The sequence below is a fragment of the Pelophylax lessonae genome, assembly GCF_965119305.1.
Source record: "Pelophylax lessonae genome assembly, chromosome: 7".
Lineage (NCBI taxonomy): Eukaryota > Metazoa > Chordata > Amphibia > Anura > Ranidae > Pelophylax > Pelophylax lessonae.
Genome location: NC_138774.1, coordinates 78,151,453 through 78,168,828, shown reverse-complemented (window position 1 = coordinate 78,168,828; position 17,376 = coordinate 78,151,453). Strand labels below are relative to the sequence as shown.

General features: G+C 39.9%; 1 protein-coding gene across 3 annotated transcripts in view; it reads right to left on the bottom strand.

The window, feature by feature from the left end:
* LOC309560155 (uncharacterized protein) overlaps window positions 1-17,376 on the bottom strand; it is a 129,010-nt gene that overhangs the window by 12,947 nt on the left and 98,687 nt on the right. For all 3 annotated transcript variants that reach the window (XM_082263719.1, XM_082263718.1, XM_082263720.1), the window contains exons 2-7: window positions 14,777-15,868; window positions 12,473-12,623; window positions 12,188-12,373; window positions 11,953-12,090; window positions 7,669-7,863; window positions 3,946-4,144 (exon numbers count right to left, since the gene is read on the bottom strand). In XM_082263719.1, the coding sequence (XP_082119845.1) occupies window positions 3,946-4,144; window positions 7,669-7,863; window positions 11,953-12,090; window positions 12,188-12,373; window positions 12,473-12,623; window positions 14,777-15,354 (1,447 nt within the window). In that variant the 5' untranslated portion in view covers window positions 15,355-15,868. The remainder of the gene's footprint in view (window positions 1-3,945; window positions 4,145-7,668; window positions 7,864-11,952; window positions 12,091-12,187; window positions 12,374-12,472; window positions 12,624-14,776; window positions 15,869-17,376) is intronic.

The window sequence follows — 17,376 nt, the reverse complement described above, 5'->3', positions numbered from 1 at the left end:
AAATACAATGATCAGTGTTGTCAGCTATAGCCAGGGTCACTGATCCTTTGGGAAAAGCCTGACAGGCTGGTTGTACACAAGTCGATTGATATATCAACTTATGTACAACCAGTTAGCCCATACGTGGATTGAAATTCAGCCAGTCCCTGCTGAATCATGAAAATTTTGATCCATGTATGGCTGGCTTTAGGCTTGGGTAGATAGGGTAGTTTACTGAAACAGGGTTCCTATTAACGATGAGCAAAAATAACAGATTTTGTTTTGCCGATATTTCTGTTATTTCAATTAAAATTCACCAGTTTATCAACATGCATTGGATGTATAGAAAAATTACAATAGTTTAAGGTGGTTTTAATGATGCAATGGACTTGTATATATATATATATATATATATATATATATATATATATATATATATATATATATACACAGTGCCTTGCGGAAGTATTCGGCCCCCTTGAACTTTTCGACCTTTTGCCACATTTCAGGCTTCAAACATAAAGATATAAAATTGTAATTTTTTGTGAAGAATCAACAACAAGTGGGACACAATCATGAAGTGGAACGAAATTTATTGGATATTTCAAACTTTTTTAACAAATAAAAAACTGAAAAGTTGGGTGTGCAAAATTATTCAGCCCCTTTACTTTCAGTGCAGCAAACTCTCTCCAGAAGTCCAGAAGTTCAGTGAGGATCTCTGAATGATCCAATGTTGACCTAAATGACTAATGATGATAAATAGAATCCACCTGTGTGTAATCAAGTCTCCATATAAATGCACCTTCACTGTGATAGTCTCAGAGGTCGTTTAAAGCGCAGAGAGCATCATGAAGAACAAGGAACACACCAGGCAGGTTTTACTTTGCACGCTTTGCCTATGTATTGCACACTGCACTCATTTTGTTTTGATTATATTCTGATTAGAATCTAGCCTACCTATGTTACGCCCCTTGTTACCATAAAAGTAAAATTTTATATTAATGTAATACGTAATCATGTGTGTAAAAAATCTTCAGTTGGGCCAAATAAACAGAAAAGTTATTAGGGAAGATGCGGAGTGTATCTTTTTGTGTCTGTTCCCTACTGCAGTCGTTTTTATTTACCAAAAAAAAGTGAAAAATAAAAATAATCCCACCTAGCAGCGCTCAACTCAGAAAAGTGCACACAATATATGTGAACAAAATAAACAAACAATTAAATCAATAAATAGATATATATACATGTGTTCAAATAATCACTGAAAATCAAATCCCAATCCCAAAATAATTAATGGACAATAAATCAGTGGACTAAAAGTCCAATAGTAGGAAAACTAAAAGTCCAATAGTAGGAGAATAGTGATATGTGATGATCCGGTGAGATTCCAGTGTAAGCTGAACAGAAACACACCAACAAAGTGTCCGCCACCTTTGTGCTCCACTCCCCTCAGCTAGAACACTCACCCCACTTTTTGCCCTCCACTCTCATGGATAGGGCTGATAATGCTTTGGAATATACACCACTGCACAGGATATAGGGAATAATGGATCCTTGGTGATTCTAAAGATGCCGCTCCACATAAACTAAAACTCTCCAGGACGGGTCCAGGACTCTCCGGTGAAACACCGCCGCTCACCCGATCAATCACCAGGCACGTCGTATGGCCACGTCCCTGACGTTTCGTCATTTACTGACTTTTTCTGGTACATCACGCGTCCGGGGTAAGTGAGCACCCTGATCCCCACCCTTTATTATGATGTGCTTTGCATATTTATATCCCATATACATGCATATTAGTGGATTTTAAATGGAATAAACTAGTTCATACATTATTTCACTAGTTGGCTCTCCTCTTTCTTTTATGGTTTATGTGGAGCGGCATCTTGAGAATCACCAAAGATCCATTATTCCCTATATATATATATATATATATATATATATATATATATATATATATATATATATTATATATATATATATATATATATATATATATATATATATATATATATATATATATATATATATATATTATTCCCTATATATATTCCCTATAAGGATATAGAATGTTTACCCACTTGCCTACCAGGCACTTCCCCCCTCCTTCCTGCCCAGGCCAATTTTCAGCTTTCAGTGCTTTCACACTTTGAATGACAATTGCGCAATCATGTAACCCTGTACCTAAATTAAATTTTTATTATTTGTTTCACACAAATAGAGCTTTCTGTTGGTGGTATTTAATCACCACTTGGCTTTTTATTTTTTATTAAACAAAAGAAAAAAGTTCTGAAATTTTGAGAAAAAAAAGTTTTTCTTACTTTCTATTAGTACATTTTGTAAATAAATAATTTTTCTCCTTCACTGATGTGGGCTGATGAGGCATCTTATTTTTACACACATACATCTTTAATTGCTCATATTTTTATGTATGTACCAGTCACTAAGACCTCATATTTGTGTATTTACGCTTTTTACGTACCAATTTACTCCCCTATATTAACCCGACTCTTCTATGTCCCATACACACTTGAGAAAGGAGCGCACATGCTCCGTACAAGCTTTGCACATGCTCAGAAATGCGTTGTGTTTTCCCCTCTCTGGTGACGTCACATGCCAGCCGGCGTTGCGGCCCAAGCTGCTCTCCATCCAGCTTGCTTCCGGGTATACAGTACACTACACTCGCCCATGGGACTCCGGCGCAGGAAGACCTCTGTGTACCCCAGGCTTGGACGCCTTCTCCTCCATCTGCTGGATCGTCACCTTTACTAAGAGCCTTTATCCCTTCATTTATGTGAGTATATATTTGCCTGATTGCCTTTTTAAAACAGTAAACTGCTACACTTAGAGGTGCTCTCCTGTGTTTACTTTAACCCGATCTAGAGCCGTCTTCACTCTCAGAGGAGAGCTGTCGCCCTAGTGTCCGACCACTTCTCATCTAGCTCAGCATGTTGTTATAGACATTAATTGCATGGATAAAAAGCCACGTCATCACATTTTTACTGAGCTCGGTGTTGTGCCGTGTCCTAGGTACACATCGCAGCCAGGATTTGCCGCCATGAGAGCTGTCATATGACCTTGTCCCAGAACAAGAGCCACACTGCTCCCCCGCCATTTGACGGCAGGCGGACAGGAAGTAGTTAAATATGTTTCCACTTATTTGGTTTTTTATTTTATTTTAAATTTTTTTTTGTATGCACCATTTGCTTAAAATAATTAAAATAAATAACCTTATTAAAAAAAGTAAATCACATGGCTTTTTCTGATAAGTTAGAGGCCAATTTCATAGAAATTTTATCAAAAATGAAATCAGTTATTTTGCTGTTCAAGTTTACTGAAATTTGCTGCTCATCTCTAGTTTTTGTGTCTACAATGGACTTCAACAGTAAAGCTGGCCTTAAATGGCTAAAAATGTGACCGGTTCAGCAGAGACCAGCTGAATTTCAATTTGTGTGTGTTAAACAGACAAGTTGAAAACATGTTGTCAGTCAGCAGCTGCAGCCAAATGGCTGTAACTGCTGATCAGTGTATTCTGACAGCAGAGTGTCCTGCTGTCAGGATACAATGTTCCTGTAGGGAGGGGTTACTTCATCAATCTCATTTGTGTGGATGGAGGAATCTGCTACAAACCATCTATGGTCAGCCTAAGATCTATACACCTAAGTTTCCAATTCAGTCTCCCGCTATCCTTTTTAAAGGTTCTTGCGCTCGATATTAGATTTTCAATTTACTTTATAAAGAATACTGCAGAAAAAGGACATTAGTTGGTGTGGTGGGTCAGAATGTTTATTTCTGGCAGGAGTATCTGATTTCAGGAGTCAACAAAATGTATCCCAAAGCTAGTGTATGATTCAACCCAGCAGTGCCCTCTAATTGAAAGATCAACCTGGGGTGGAATTACCCTATCATAAATGTATCCATAATGTATTTAAAGAAGATAGAATGCCAGACAAATGAATCGTCACTTACTAGATCTTGAGATCCCATCATGAGACCCTGAGCTACCAACATCCCCTGTCGGGTCCCATTCCAGATCAATAGCAAAGGCTGCTTTGGCAGGGGGAAGACAAGGAACTGCCTCATCTTCAAAATCAAGGTTCAAGAACACATCAGATGACCCAGATGATACATGTTCAAAGCCACTATCAAGAACGTCATCTTCAAAGACCTATAAGGAAAATGTAAAAATGATCACGGTTATGTGATCCGTGGTTAATTGGCATGAAATGATGTAATATTTCTATAATTATTTCAGTAGGTAAAAACATATGATAACATGAAAAAAATGCAAAATTACCTACACAGATGTATTAAAAAGTAAGGCCAATGAGTGCAATTGAAGAAGATACACAGAAACAAGAGACTTATTTATGGCAGTTTCAACAGTGACAGAAAATTAGCCTAACTAGTTACATAACATTATTGTGATTTAAAAAACAGAAACTTCTACTGTTGAAGGATCCTTTGTTGGCTTGTGTGTCTCTTGTATCAGTACGCTAAAGTCCAGTACACATGATAAGAAGATCAGAAGAAAATTCCGTAAGAGGATTGATTAGTCAATTATCTGTTTGTTAGTATAGTGCTTTTAACAGCCGATTCCGACTGTTTGGACAAGAAAACCGAAGGTGCAAGCTGGAAAAATTTTTTTGCAAGTTAACACAACACCCCATTTTCATTAATTATGTACAGTAATCATACAGAAACAATATGGAAATAATACGGAAATAATAAAATTCTCCTTAGTGGAAATTCAAACGATTGTTCGACGGATTTTCTCATAGTGTGTACTAGGCTTTAGTCACTGACCCAGAAACAACCCATGTAATGCTGAATCTTCAGTGAGTTCAGAACTCATCTGCATACCAGCCTCAGATGAGGGAGTATCAGAGCACTATGACAGCCAAGCCGATACTATTCTCAGAAATAGATTAGTCGTGAGAACCCATGAACTTCTTTCGAGAGTTGGGAAAGTTGGGAGCATTAAATTGTCCAAAATGTCTTGGCTGATGCCTTCCCTTCACTGGAACTATGGGGCCACCCCAACCCCTGGAAAACTACCCCACGCCATGGTACCCCCTCCAGCAAATGATTTGGACCAGTGCACAAAGCAGGGTCCATAAAGACATGGATGAGTGAGTTTGGGGTGAAGGAACTTGACTGGCCTGCACAGTCCTGACCTTAACACGACCTTTGGGATGAATTAGAGTGAAGACTGCAAGCCAGGCCTTCTCGTTCAACATCAGTACCTGACCTCCCAAATGCGTTTCTAAAAGAATGGTCAAACATTCCCATAGACACACTCCTAAACCTTGTGGAAGCCTTCCCAGAAGAGTTGAAGCTGTTATAGTTGCAAAGGGTGGGTAAACTCAATATTGAACTCTATGAACTAAGACTGGAATGCCATTAAAGTTAATGTGCGTATAAAGGCAGGTGTCCCAATACCTTTGACAATATAGTGTAGATGTCTATGGGCTTTAAGTGGCCAGTTTTCATATACAGTGGGTACGGAAAGTATTCAGACCCCCTTAAATTTTTCACTCTTTGTTATATTGCAGCCATTTGCTAAAATCATTTAGGTTCATTCTTCTTCCTCATGAATGTACACATAGCACCCCATACTGACAGAAAAACACAGAATTGTTGACATTGTTGCAGATTTATTAAAAAAGAAAAACTGAAATATCACATGGTTCTAAGTATTCAGACCCTTTGCTGTGACACTCATATATTTCACTCAGGTGCTTTCCATTTCTTCTGATCATCCTTGAGATGGTTCTACACCTTCATTTGAGTCCAGCTGTGTTTGATTATACTGATTGGACTTGATTAGGAAAGCCACACACCTGTCTATGTAAGACCTACCAGATCACAATGCATGTCAGAGCAAATGAGAATCATGAGGTCAAAGGAACTGCCTGAAGAGCTCAGAGACAGAATTGTGGCAAGGCACAGATCTGGCCAAGGTTACAAAAAGATTTCTGCTGCACTTAAGGTTCCTAAGAGCACAGTGGCCTCCATAATCCTCAAATGGAAGACGTTTGGGACGACCAGAACCCTTCCTAGAGCTGGCCGTCCGGCCAAACTGAGCTATCGGGGGAGAAGAGCCTTGGTGAGAGAGGTAAAGAAGAACCCAAAGATCACTGTGGCTGAGCTCCAGAGATGCAGTCAGGAGATGGGAGAAAGTTGTAGAAAGTCAACCATCACTGCAGCCCTCCACCAGTCGGGGCTTTATGGCAGAGTGGCCCGACGGAAGCCTCTCCTCAGTGTAAGACACATGAAAGCCCGCATGGAGTTTGCTAAAAAACACCTGAAGGACTCCAAGATGGTGAGAAATAAGATTCTCTGGTCTGATGAGACCAAAATAGAACTTTTTGGCCTTAATTCTAAGCGGTATGTGTGGAGAAAACCAGGCACTGCTCATCACCTGTCCAATACAGTCCCAACAGTGAAGCATGGTGGTGGCAGCATCATGCTGTGGGGGTGTTTTTCAGCTGCAGGGACAGGACGACTGGTTGCAATCGAGGAAAAGATGAATGCGGCCAAGTACAGGGATATCCTGGACAAAAACCTTCTCCAGAGTGCTCTGGACCTCAGACTGGGCGAAGGTTTACCTTCCAACAAGACAATGACCCTAAGCACACAGCTAAAATAACGAAGGAGTGGCTTCACAACAACTCCGTGACTGTTCTTGAATGGCCCAGCCAGAGCCCTGACTTAAACCCAATTGAGCATCTCTGGAGAGACCTAAAAATGGCTGTCCACCAACGTTTACCATCCAACCTGACAGAACTGGAGAGGATCTGCAAGGAGGAATGGCAGAGGATCCCCAAATCCAGGTGTGAAAGACTTGTTGCATCTTTCCCAAAAAGACTCCTGGCTGTATTAGATCAAAAGGGGGCTTCTACTAAATACTGAGCAAAGGGTCTGAATACTTAGGACCATGTGATATTTCAGTTTTTCTTTTTTAATAAATCTGCAACAATGTCAACAATTCTGTGTTTTTCTGTCAGTATGGGGTGCTATGTGTACATTCATGAGGAAGAAGAATGAACCTAAATTATTTTAGCAAATGGCTGCAATATAACAAAGAGTGAAAAATTTAAGGGGGTCTGAATACTTTCCGTACCCACTGTATAATCACTATTGTTACCCTGAAATAAAGTCAGGGTCTGAAGTGTCAGTAAACTGCATAAACGTGTGCATCCAAATCAGGGCCGGGACAAGGGGTGGGCAGGAGGGTCGACTGCCATAGGAGCAGCGGTTTACTGTATGGATGGGGGCACCAGTGAGCACATTCTGATACAAAGCATTTTGACAAGTGGATGACTGCTGGGGGTAGCATCCTCGCACACAATGAAGGGGGAAGGGCACAGTTTGGCTTCTTTGCCCCAGACGCTGGATTACCTTGTCCTGTCACTGATCCAAATGTTTATGCATTGGTTTTTAATATGTATGACCTTTTGGTGGTTGGTGTTTAAAACTGCTATTATATGTTTAATGGCATATTTAGCATTCAATCTCTTTTATGCACTTGGAAAACAAATCTGTTTGTTACTATGTACAAGTAATCTGCTTTTCCTTGTTCCTTTGTTGGCTAGTCCAATGTCCCATTGTTGGCTAATTTCTTATAATGTCTTTGAACTCAGTCTGGTTCCTCCCACCACAAAGTGTAAGCATATACAATATACATACCAGCTTGGTGCTTACAAGCCGTTTCTGCAGTCGAGAGAGGCGGATGAAAATTTCCTGGCAGTAGGAGCCCAGCTCCGTCATCTCCTCCTCTAAGGCCATCGCATCTTGCGGATCAGTTTCATATATGAGCTGATCTCCACGCTCTAAGAGAACCTCTACACGCTTCATGTTATTCCACACATCTTCCTGGAAGGCCTGACACAAGAATGGTCAGCGTCAAGTGACATATAATATATTCACCAAAAAGTTCTATAAGTAAGGCTTCTCATATAAGCTTTAATATGTTAATGTTATTTCAAAATAAATAAACACAAGAGGGCGCCTCCATCTAGGTGTAGCAATTTATTAAAAAGAGTAAAAGACAATAAAAACGCACTCACTATTTTAAAGGGGATCAAGGCTAGTCATAAACCCATGTAGACCTCCATAGGATCACCGTGAGGCTCGGCAGGCAGGCGGCTTTAGGCTAGAACATAAGCAACAGTGGCTTTCAGATGTAGCAAGGCTGTGGTTTCAATCAGTAACACTCTCGGCTGGGTGATGGTGACAGGAAATGGATAGAGCATGCCAACATGTTTCAGGGCAACAGGACCGCCCCTTCATCAAACCATAGTTATGTTCTAGCCTGAAGCCTGACAGCTGTACTTCCACCAAGAACTTTGCTTCAGTCAGCCACATTCCTGCCGAGCTCTGCAGCCTCACAGTGATCCTATGGAGGTCTATATGGGTTTATGACAAGCCTTAAACCACTTTTAACTAGTGAGTGCATTTTTATTGTCTTTTATTCTTTTTAATAGGTCGTTAAACCTCTATGGAGGTGTCCTCTTGTGTTTGCTTTATATATGTGCATTAGGACCTCAAGACCTGTTCTGAGAGGAGCTATATCCACATCACCTGGTGTTCCCTACCACTCTCCTGGCTCTCTTATGTGCCCCCTAAAAATGACGATTGGGGTCTAGTCAGCGCAATTGCTTATTAATTTTCTTATGCTATTTCAAAAGTTGTTTTCTATTTTTTAAAGTGTTACTTTGGGAAAAATTAAATGTTTTTTAGTTTTGGATAGAGTGGAGAGAGATTAGAACTCTTGTCAGGTTTTATTGCTGTCTGTGCCAACTGTTAGGGAGATTCCCCCTCTCTATTTGCCCTGTTTATCATCGAAAGTGAAAGTACATGAAAATTCCAAATTATAGGTTGACAACAGAACAGAAATAGAAGGGAAATCTTCCAATGGGAACACAGATTCTGGTGATCCTGGTGACACCCCAACATTTCCTCACCTTGGAGAGATTTCCTGGGACTTGTTTTGGCTATGCAAAAGAAAGTGAAGAGAAATCTTTCCGATAGGACACAGATGACAAAAAAAAAAAAGAAAACCGATAGGAGTTATAACTGACCCTTACTTTGTCCAAAGTTATAAAAAAAAAAAAAGTTTTGCTTTTAATGAAACGTTAAATCAGTAGCTTTCATAAAAAAAAAAAAAAAAATACCTGGTGATACATAACATACTTATGAAATACTTTCATAAATGTCTATGTATGGACACTTCATGTTATGCGGTGACAACCTTCTCCACTGTGCTTTTGCGTTGTCACAATGTCACAAGCCCCTGGTAGAAGCTAGGGATGATCGAACTTTTCAAAAGTTCGGTTCGACCAGAACACCCGAACTTCCCGAAAGTTCGGCCCGGATTTCAGAACCCCATTGAAATCAATGGGACCCGAACTTCGGTAGTCAAAAAACACCATTTTGAAGCCCTAAAACCCAATAAGTGCCCATAAAAAGTGCCTAGGGTTCTGGGTCATGCCCCCAGGACTATTAATCACACAAAAAAAAGTTCTTAAAAATTGTCATTTTTGATAGAGAGCCAATTATTGAAAAAATTATTGAAAAAAAAGAGATTTCTTTGGATTTAGTGTCTGGGGGGTCTAAAAAGTGTACCTGTGAAGTTTCAGCTCTGTAGCATGTCCAGAACCAGAAAAAAAAATTGTTTGTATTAGAATTAATATAGAACAGGATAGTGGCTCTGCTATTTTCACACCTTGCCGGTTTAGTAGCAGGCGTTTTTTTGGGGTCTTTGGAGGCAGGCATAACATCAGAACTTCTGTGTAGGGTTATATATATATATATATATATATATATATATATATATATATATATACACACACACACACACATGTATGTATATATACACATACACATATATAGGTGTGAAAGTAGCAGAACACTATGCTTGCGCTAATGAAATAATTAACACCCATATGGCTTCTCTCCTTTCACACCTATATGTGTGTATGTGTATAAATACATATAAGTGTGTGTGTATATATACCCCTATACAGAAGTTCAGATGTTTTGCCTGCCTCCAAAGACCCCAAAAAAATGCCCAAAAAAACGCCTGCTGCAAAAACACACCTGGGCGTTTTTGTAGCTGGCGTTTTTTTGGGCATTTTTTGGGCGTCTTTGGAGGCAGGCATAACATCTGTACTTCTGTGTAGGGGTATATATACACACACACATGTATGTATATATACACATACACATATATAGGTGTGAAAGTAGCAGAACACTATGCTTGCACTAATGAAATAATTAACACCCATATGGCTTCTCTGCTATAACACCTATATATGTGTATGTGTATAAAAACATATAAGTGTGTGTGTATATATACCCCTATACAGAATTTCAGATGTTTTGCCTGCCTCTAAAGACCCCCAAAAAATGCCCAAAAAAACACCTGCACCAAAAAAACGCCCAGGTGTGTTGTTGCAGGTGTTTTTTTTGGGCATTTTTTTGGGGTCTTTGGAGGCAGGCATAACATCTGAACTTCTGTATAGGGGTATATATACACACACACATATGTATTTATACACATACACATATATATGTGTTATAGCAGAGAAGCCATATGGGTGTTAATTATTTCATTAGCGCAAGCATAGTGTTCTGCTACTTTCACACCTATATATGTGTATGTGTATATATACATACATGTGTGTGTGTATATATACCCCTACACAGAAGTTCAGATGTCATGCCTGACTCCAAACATGTCCTCAAAAAAGCCCTATAAATGCCTGCAACAAAAAGCAGGGTGACAGGGGTGAAGCCACTATCCGGTTCTATAAGTGTTCTAAGAGAAACAATCTTTTCTCTATAGCGGTCACCCTAAAATGGAAGGGTTTTGTCACCCTGCCATAGCAGTCAGAGTCAGTTAACCCTACACTACACTACGGTCCCCTTACACTCAACACTTTCCCTACAGAAACTAAATGATTAAATCTAACTATAGTTGAAAATAGTACCCCAACTACACTAGATATCCCTTTCCTCACACTAATAATTGCTAAATGACACTTTGAGAGTAGAAGTAACAGAACTGCTTCCACTCTCTTCCACAGCCCTGTATTAAAATGGTAGAGATTTGGCGGGGCTATCTTATATGCTGGGGGGCGTATTCACTAATGATTGGCCTCTGGACCCCCTAGTCACTCCAATCACATTCCTAGCATTCTCCTGCCCCCTCAATTGGCTTTTACTGATGGTTCTGGTCCAATCACGGCTTTTAAAGCCCAGTTCCTGTCCCATTGCATTTTGGTCGGTTCTGGTTGCCGAATTCCGAACTTCTTCAGCAAAAAGTTTGAAAATCGGCCGAATTTCGAACAGTCAATGTTCGGGTCGAACCGATGGTCGACCCGAACCGTTCGATCATCCCTAGTAGAAGCTAAAAGTGGCTGCACTCACACACACATTCCACAGACATGATCTACTACTGTAACTATTAAGAAGCCAATTCAAATCAGCAATGACGATCAGCCACTGTCACACCATCCACTGTCCCACTGACACCAACTATTGCACTACTAACTAACAACATCCACTAGCCTACTGACACCAACCTCTGCAGTATATTATTATACAGGATTTATATAGCGCAGCGTTTTACAGCATAAGGGCAGACAATACACTTACAATACTAATCAATACAGGACAGAGAGAAATCATAATCATATATGACAGAGAGAAAGCTCTGTGTCCAACATGCCAGTGCCTGGCAGCAGTCTTAAGGCTTTTGGATGTTTACATGAGAGATAATCTCCCATATAATCTTTTGGGAAGATTTTGAATAAGGGACCATTGAAAAGAATGGTCTAGTGACAGATTCTCTTTAAGGCTCTACAATGAGTCATTTTTACACCTTCATTAAACATATTACTGTAAAGTACTTTTAACAGTTCTTGGAAAGGAGAAGAGCATCTTCTGATTTTTTTACCATTGCTGTACCTTGAGTTGTTGGATTTTCTCAGTTGAGTTACCATGGTAGATATACTCTACACTAGAAAGTTCCAAGTCCATCTCAGTCAGACATAGCTTCAGATCATCCTGATCTGTATCAAATTCCTCTCTTTGCTGGACCTTGGACTGTAAGAAGATGAAATATCATCCTTAACTTGCTTCAAATGCATTTTTTTTTATAAATATATCTCTGCTTCAGAACATGACAAAGCCGATGAGATACCTTCAAAGTCTGATAGATGGTCTCTGCCTCCTTCTGCAAACAGTCCCAGAAGGTGTTGACCTCCTGCATTCTACTTCGAAGTGTAGTTGGAAGAAACATCTGGTGAGAAATCTGTGTGATTCTCCAATATTTCCTGTTTAGTGTTTCTAGGTCTAGCAATTTCTCTCGAATTTCCTTGAGGAGATCCTGAGAATGTCAAGCAGAATGTAAAGAATAATCAAGGAAATATAAGAAATTATGTGATGATTGGAAAACTGTTTTTCTAGACTAAGACATATATTTTACCTCATATTTTCTTAATGCCAATTTGGCATCATTGTGAAGGGTTCGAGATGGATTTTGAAGAGAGGCCACTATCTGTGTAATCTTTAGCCAATCCTCCATCCGTGAGAGGGAGTCCAGGAACTGTTCACACAGCTGCCTATCCTGCTGCATACTACAAGGAAAAGCAAATTGTAGTGAGGAATTTGTGAACTATATCAATTTGGGAAACATTCAGTAATTAATTATAATAAGGAGGCTGTCTAGGCCACATTAGGCAATGGGGGGCAGAATTCCCATTTTAAAATCAGTGGTCCACTTATAAAGGTAAAAGGCTTGCTGCATGTTATGTAAATTTAGAGATTTATTGCTCCATATTTTGATATTAATAAGTACTCAGAATTGTGGGGGAGAATTAGAACCACTGTCAGGTTTGCATTGTTCCAAATGTACCTGCTTGGGCAATTTCTCCTCACTTCTTGTCCCAGAGTCAAACTAGGAAATGAGAAATAACCCAAACTTTAACAATTGTCACTAAAACAGATGCCTCTTTTTGGAGTTTTTGTCACAAAAAGTGGTACATTAAAAATTGTACATAGTTTTCTCCCTTCCTGTTGTGCTGAGAATGCTCAACAATACAGAAAGAATGGCTATACCGATTTAGGTTAAAGAAAGCAAAATAAATTCTCAACAGGAGTTCAGACCCTTTTTTAAGCTAGGAAACATTATTTTTAACTAGAGCTCCAAGTCAAGAATTACGGTTGTTTTATTTCACAAAGATTTGTATTAGGTTTCTTCAGAAAATTTACAAGCTAGACAAGAACAGGAAATGGGTATTATATGGCAAATTATACCGAAACTTTACATTTAGAGAAATACAATATTATGAAAGTCAAAGTCAGAGTAAGTTCTATAGTATACCACAATACACCTTAGATAGAGCAAGGTTTCATGCATTGGGGGGGGGGAATTGTCCAGGAAAGGTCCCCTTTTAAGGATTGCACTGTGATCAGTGTTAAAAGTGTAGGAGGTATGATTGAGTTATGGATAGTGCAATTAGGTCCGCCTGAAATAATGACAGGCAAACTTGATCGGACAGCCCGTGTGAAACCAGCCTAATTAGTTTTTCCTTCAGTGTTTTTGTTTTTTGGGTTGAGAGTGTCCCAAGTAGCATTTTTAAAACCCTTGGGGTCGGGTGTAGGTATGCACATGAACCCTTTGTCTGTGAAGGTTCTCATTTATCCAGGCCATTTAACTGGTCTTGTTCAGATATTTTTAAAACATTTTCCAGCTGATCAAAGCCAGTTCTTTAGTTCTGAGTGTCAGAAATATATCCCAGAAACTCTATCCACACAGATAGCATTGAGGTAAATGCCTTACACTAATTAAAACTGAAGAAGTGGCTTGGAAAAGCTAGAACACATCTTCAAAATCAAAGTCAAGTTAACCGCTTGCCAACCGCCGCACGACTATTTACGTCTCCGCTGTGTAAGAATGGAGATCAGACGGTTCTACTATGTAGGACCGTTGATCTCTGTTCTTACACTAGTAGCCACAGCCAATCACAGTTAGAAACACGTCGCTAGGACACACTTAACCCCTCCCTCTCCAATACAGTTAACTCCTTCACTGCCAGTGTAATTTTTACAGTAACAGTGCATATGTATAGCACTGATTACTGCAGTAATGTCACTGGTAACCCCAAAAGTGTCAAAAATGTCAGTCAAGGGTCCGATCTGTCCGCCGTAATGTCGCAGTCCCGCAAAAAAAATCGCAGATCGCCGCCATTACTCGTTAAAAAAAAACAACAAAAATTACAAAAATCTTTCCCTTAGTTAGTAAACGCGATAACTTTTGCGCAAACCAATCAAAATACGCTTTTTGCAATTTTCTTTACCAAACATATGTAGCATAAAACAAATTGGACAAAAATGTTAAAAAATTTTGATTTTTACTTTTTTTTTGGGGGAATTTCATATAAAAAAATGTGAAAAATATTGTTATTTTTGCAAAATTGACGCTCTTTTTTTGTTTATAGCGCATGATCAAAAAATCGCACAGGTGATCAAATACGACCAAAAGAAAGCTCTGTTTGTGGGAAAAAAGGATGTCAAATTCATTTAGGTACAGCATCGCACGACCGCGCAATTGTCCGTTAAAGTCACGCAGTGCCGAATCGCAAAACAGGACCTGGTCAGGAAGGGGGTAAAATCTTCCGGGGCTTAAGTGGTTAAAAGCGACTAACTACTAATATGCAACTTTCCAATTGTTGTTGTATGTATACAGTTTATTTTAGTTAGAGGGAGAGAAGTATGTTGTGCTACTCACCGAACCTTGTTTTCCACTGATCCACTGCATATTTCACATTTACCGTCCACTCCTATTCGGTTATCAGACTTTCTTGGGGAGCAATTACAAAAAAGGGGACAGTTTTGGACTTTGGTCGAAAAAGAAGACAGATCACTTCTGTTGCTAATGGTGTCTGATGTGTCAGAACAGGAAGAAACAATGTCTGGTTCAAGAGGGTCTTGAAAGTAAAGGCTCAGGGGGGAAGCTGGAGTGAAGTAACTATGAGTGAGTTCACCACAAATTTGCATGGTTGTAGAATGTGCAGTAGAAATCCTTTCAATAGGAAGGATAGGATTGCTAGGAGGAGTGACATAATTTGGTGAATCAAAGGAAGCCTCAAAAGAAGTTTTCACACATTCAGAAGGTGAGAAAAAGGATGAAGGAATGCTAGATGGAGAACAGCTAAGATTATTTGGAACTGGAGAAGTGCCCATGATTTCCTTTACAAACATATATGATGCATGGTCAATTTCTCCAGCTTGTGTGTTGCAAGTGGTGGAAGCAAGGATACATGAATAGGCAACACTGGAGCTAGAAACAATGTTATTTTGGGCCATATAGTCACATATGTCCCAACAATCAAGGTAGGAGATGCCTGGAAGGTGAAATGCACATATAGAGAGGAAAGAAATCTCAACTAGTGATGTGCAGGAGAAATATTACTAGCTATGTTTTCATTTAAGGAACCTTTCTAGATTATATTCTGAGTAGTGGTCAATTGTTCAGGATTAGTGGTTTGGTAATAGTACTGTCAGCTAGGTGTTATTACAAGTGAAAGACACAGCTCAGAATAGTCAAGTCAGCATTCTATAGGATTGAAGAGTATCTGTCAGATTGACCAATTAAAACAAATTCTTATTTAAATAAGGGAACAAGCAGTTTGAGATATAGAGGAACAGTTCAGGGATACTGCAGAGCAGTAGTCAGCTTGGAAAACATCATAAAGGGAATGAAAGGAATGGTCATGAAGAAAATTCTAGGGCTACAGGAAGCAGTCAGGACCGTGCAAAGGAGAACGAGTCATGAAGATATTATCCTCGTCATCACCAAACTCCAAGGCAATTGATGCCCCTAAAAGAGAAAAGTGTAACTATCAATATTAATAAAAAAGAAATGTGGCAACTCTGAATTTCAATTATTTTGCTGAAACAAACAGATATGGATTGTTAGTATACCTTATAATGTTACATCGAAGGAGTGGAAACTCCCAGGAGGCAATAAAGAACATCCTGTATGTTGCTGGCTTATGGGATCATATGGGTGTGACAAAATACTGTGGAATCAGGCATAACATTTTCTGGCATGCTTTTAATCTCTGCAGATAGTGCTATTCATATTATAAGGCAAGGTGGGAATATCATCTCAGGTTGTGGAACCATCTGAGGGGCTACATGAGGTGAAGGTCTCACCATTCCTCATTGCTCCAGCTGACAAAAAAACAATCAGGAGAGAACCCCCGGGATGCAGAGTGTGCAGTCAGAATCCAGACTAGCAAAACAAGCTGAAATTGGGATTTTTGGGATTAAGCTAGGTCTTATCATGTGTATAGGTCTTATCATATGTGTATAGAAGTGAAAGTATTTTAAAGTGCATGTCAAGGCAAAATAATTAAACACATGCAGTACTTATTTTATGCAGTACATATCAAAATGGTAAAGTTGGCAGGACCTTTGTTGCAAATTGGAGCAATTGACTGTTAAACAGTTGCTTTAAAGGCAGCAATACATGGATCAAAATTCAGCCAGTTCAGCGGGAACCAGCCGAATTTCAATCCATGTATAGTCAGGCTACTGATCAACTTCTGTACAACCAGCCTGTTGGGTTTTTCCTGAATGATTAGTGCCATCAGCTATAGCCGGCAATACTGATCAATGTGTTCTGATGGTGGGGAAGTCTCCATACAGTCAGAATATAATAGTGGGAGTGATTCCCTCATTAGCAATTGGGTCGGTTTGAATGGAAAAAAAAATGATTAACCGGTTGCCGACTGCGCACAGTATATTAACTGCGGCAGTCAGCCCCGGCCAGGCAGAGTGACGTAGGTCTATGTCGCTCGCCTGTCACTGCTATTAGAGCCAATAGCGGGCGAGCGCGTGCCCGCTGAGGCGAGCGCCCGCCTCGGCTCGTTCAGGGAGGAGTGCGGGCGTGTGACCGGCAGACCCGATGTCCGCCGGTCACTCGCCGATCGTCGGTACAGCGGGAGAAAGGCAGAGCGGCTTCTGTAAACAAGCCGCCTGTCATTCTCCCCTGTGTAAAAATGGAGATCAGACGGTTCTACTATGTAGAACCGTTGATCTTTGTTTTTACACCAATAGCATTGTCCCACTACAGTTAGAATCACGCCCCTAGGACACACTTAACCCCTCCCTGTCCAATACAGTTAACCCCTTCCCTGCCAGTGTCATTTTTGCAGTAACAGTGCATATATATAGCACTGATTGCTGCAGTAATGTCACTGGTACCCCCAAAAGTGTCAAAAATGTCAGTCAAGGGTCCGATCTGTCTGCCGCAATGTCGCAGTACCGCAAAAAAAATCGCAGATCGCCGCCATTACTCGTTAAAAAAAAACACCAAAAATG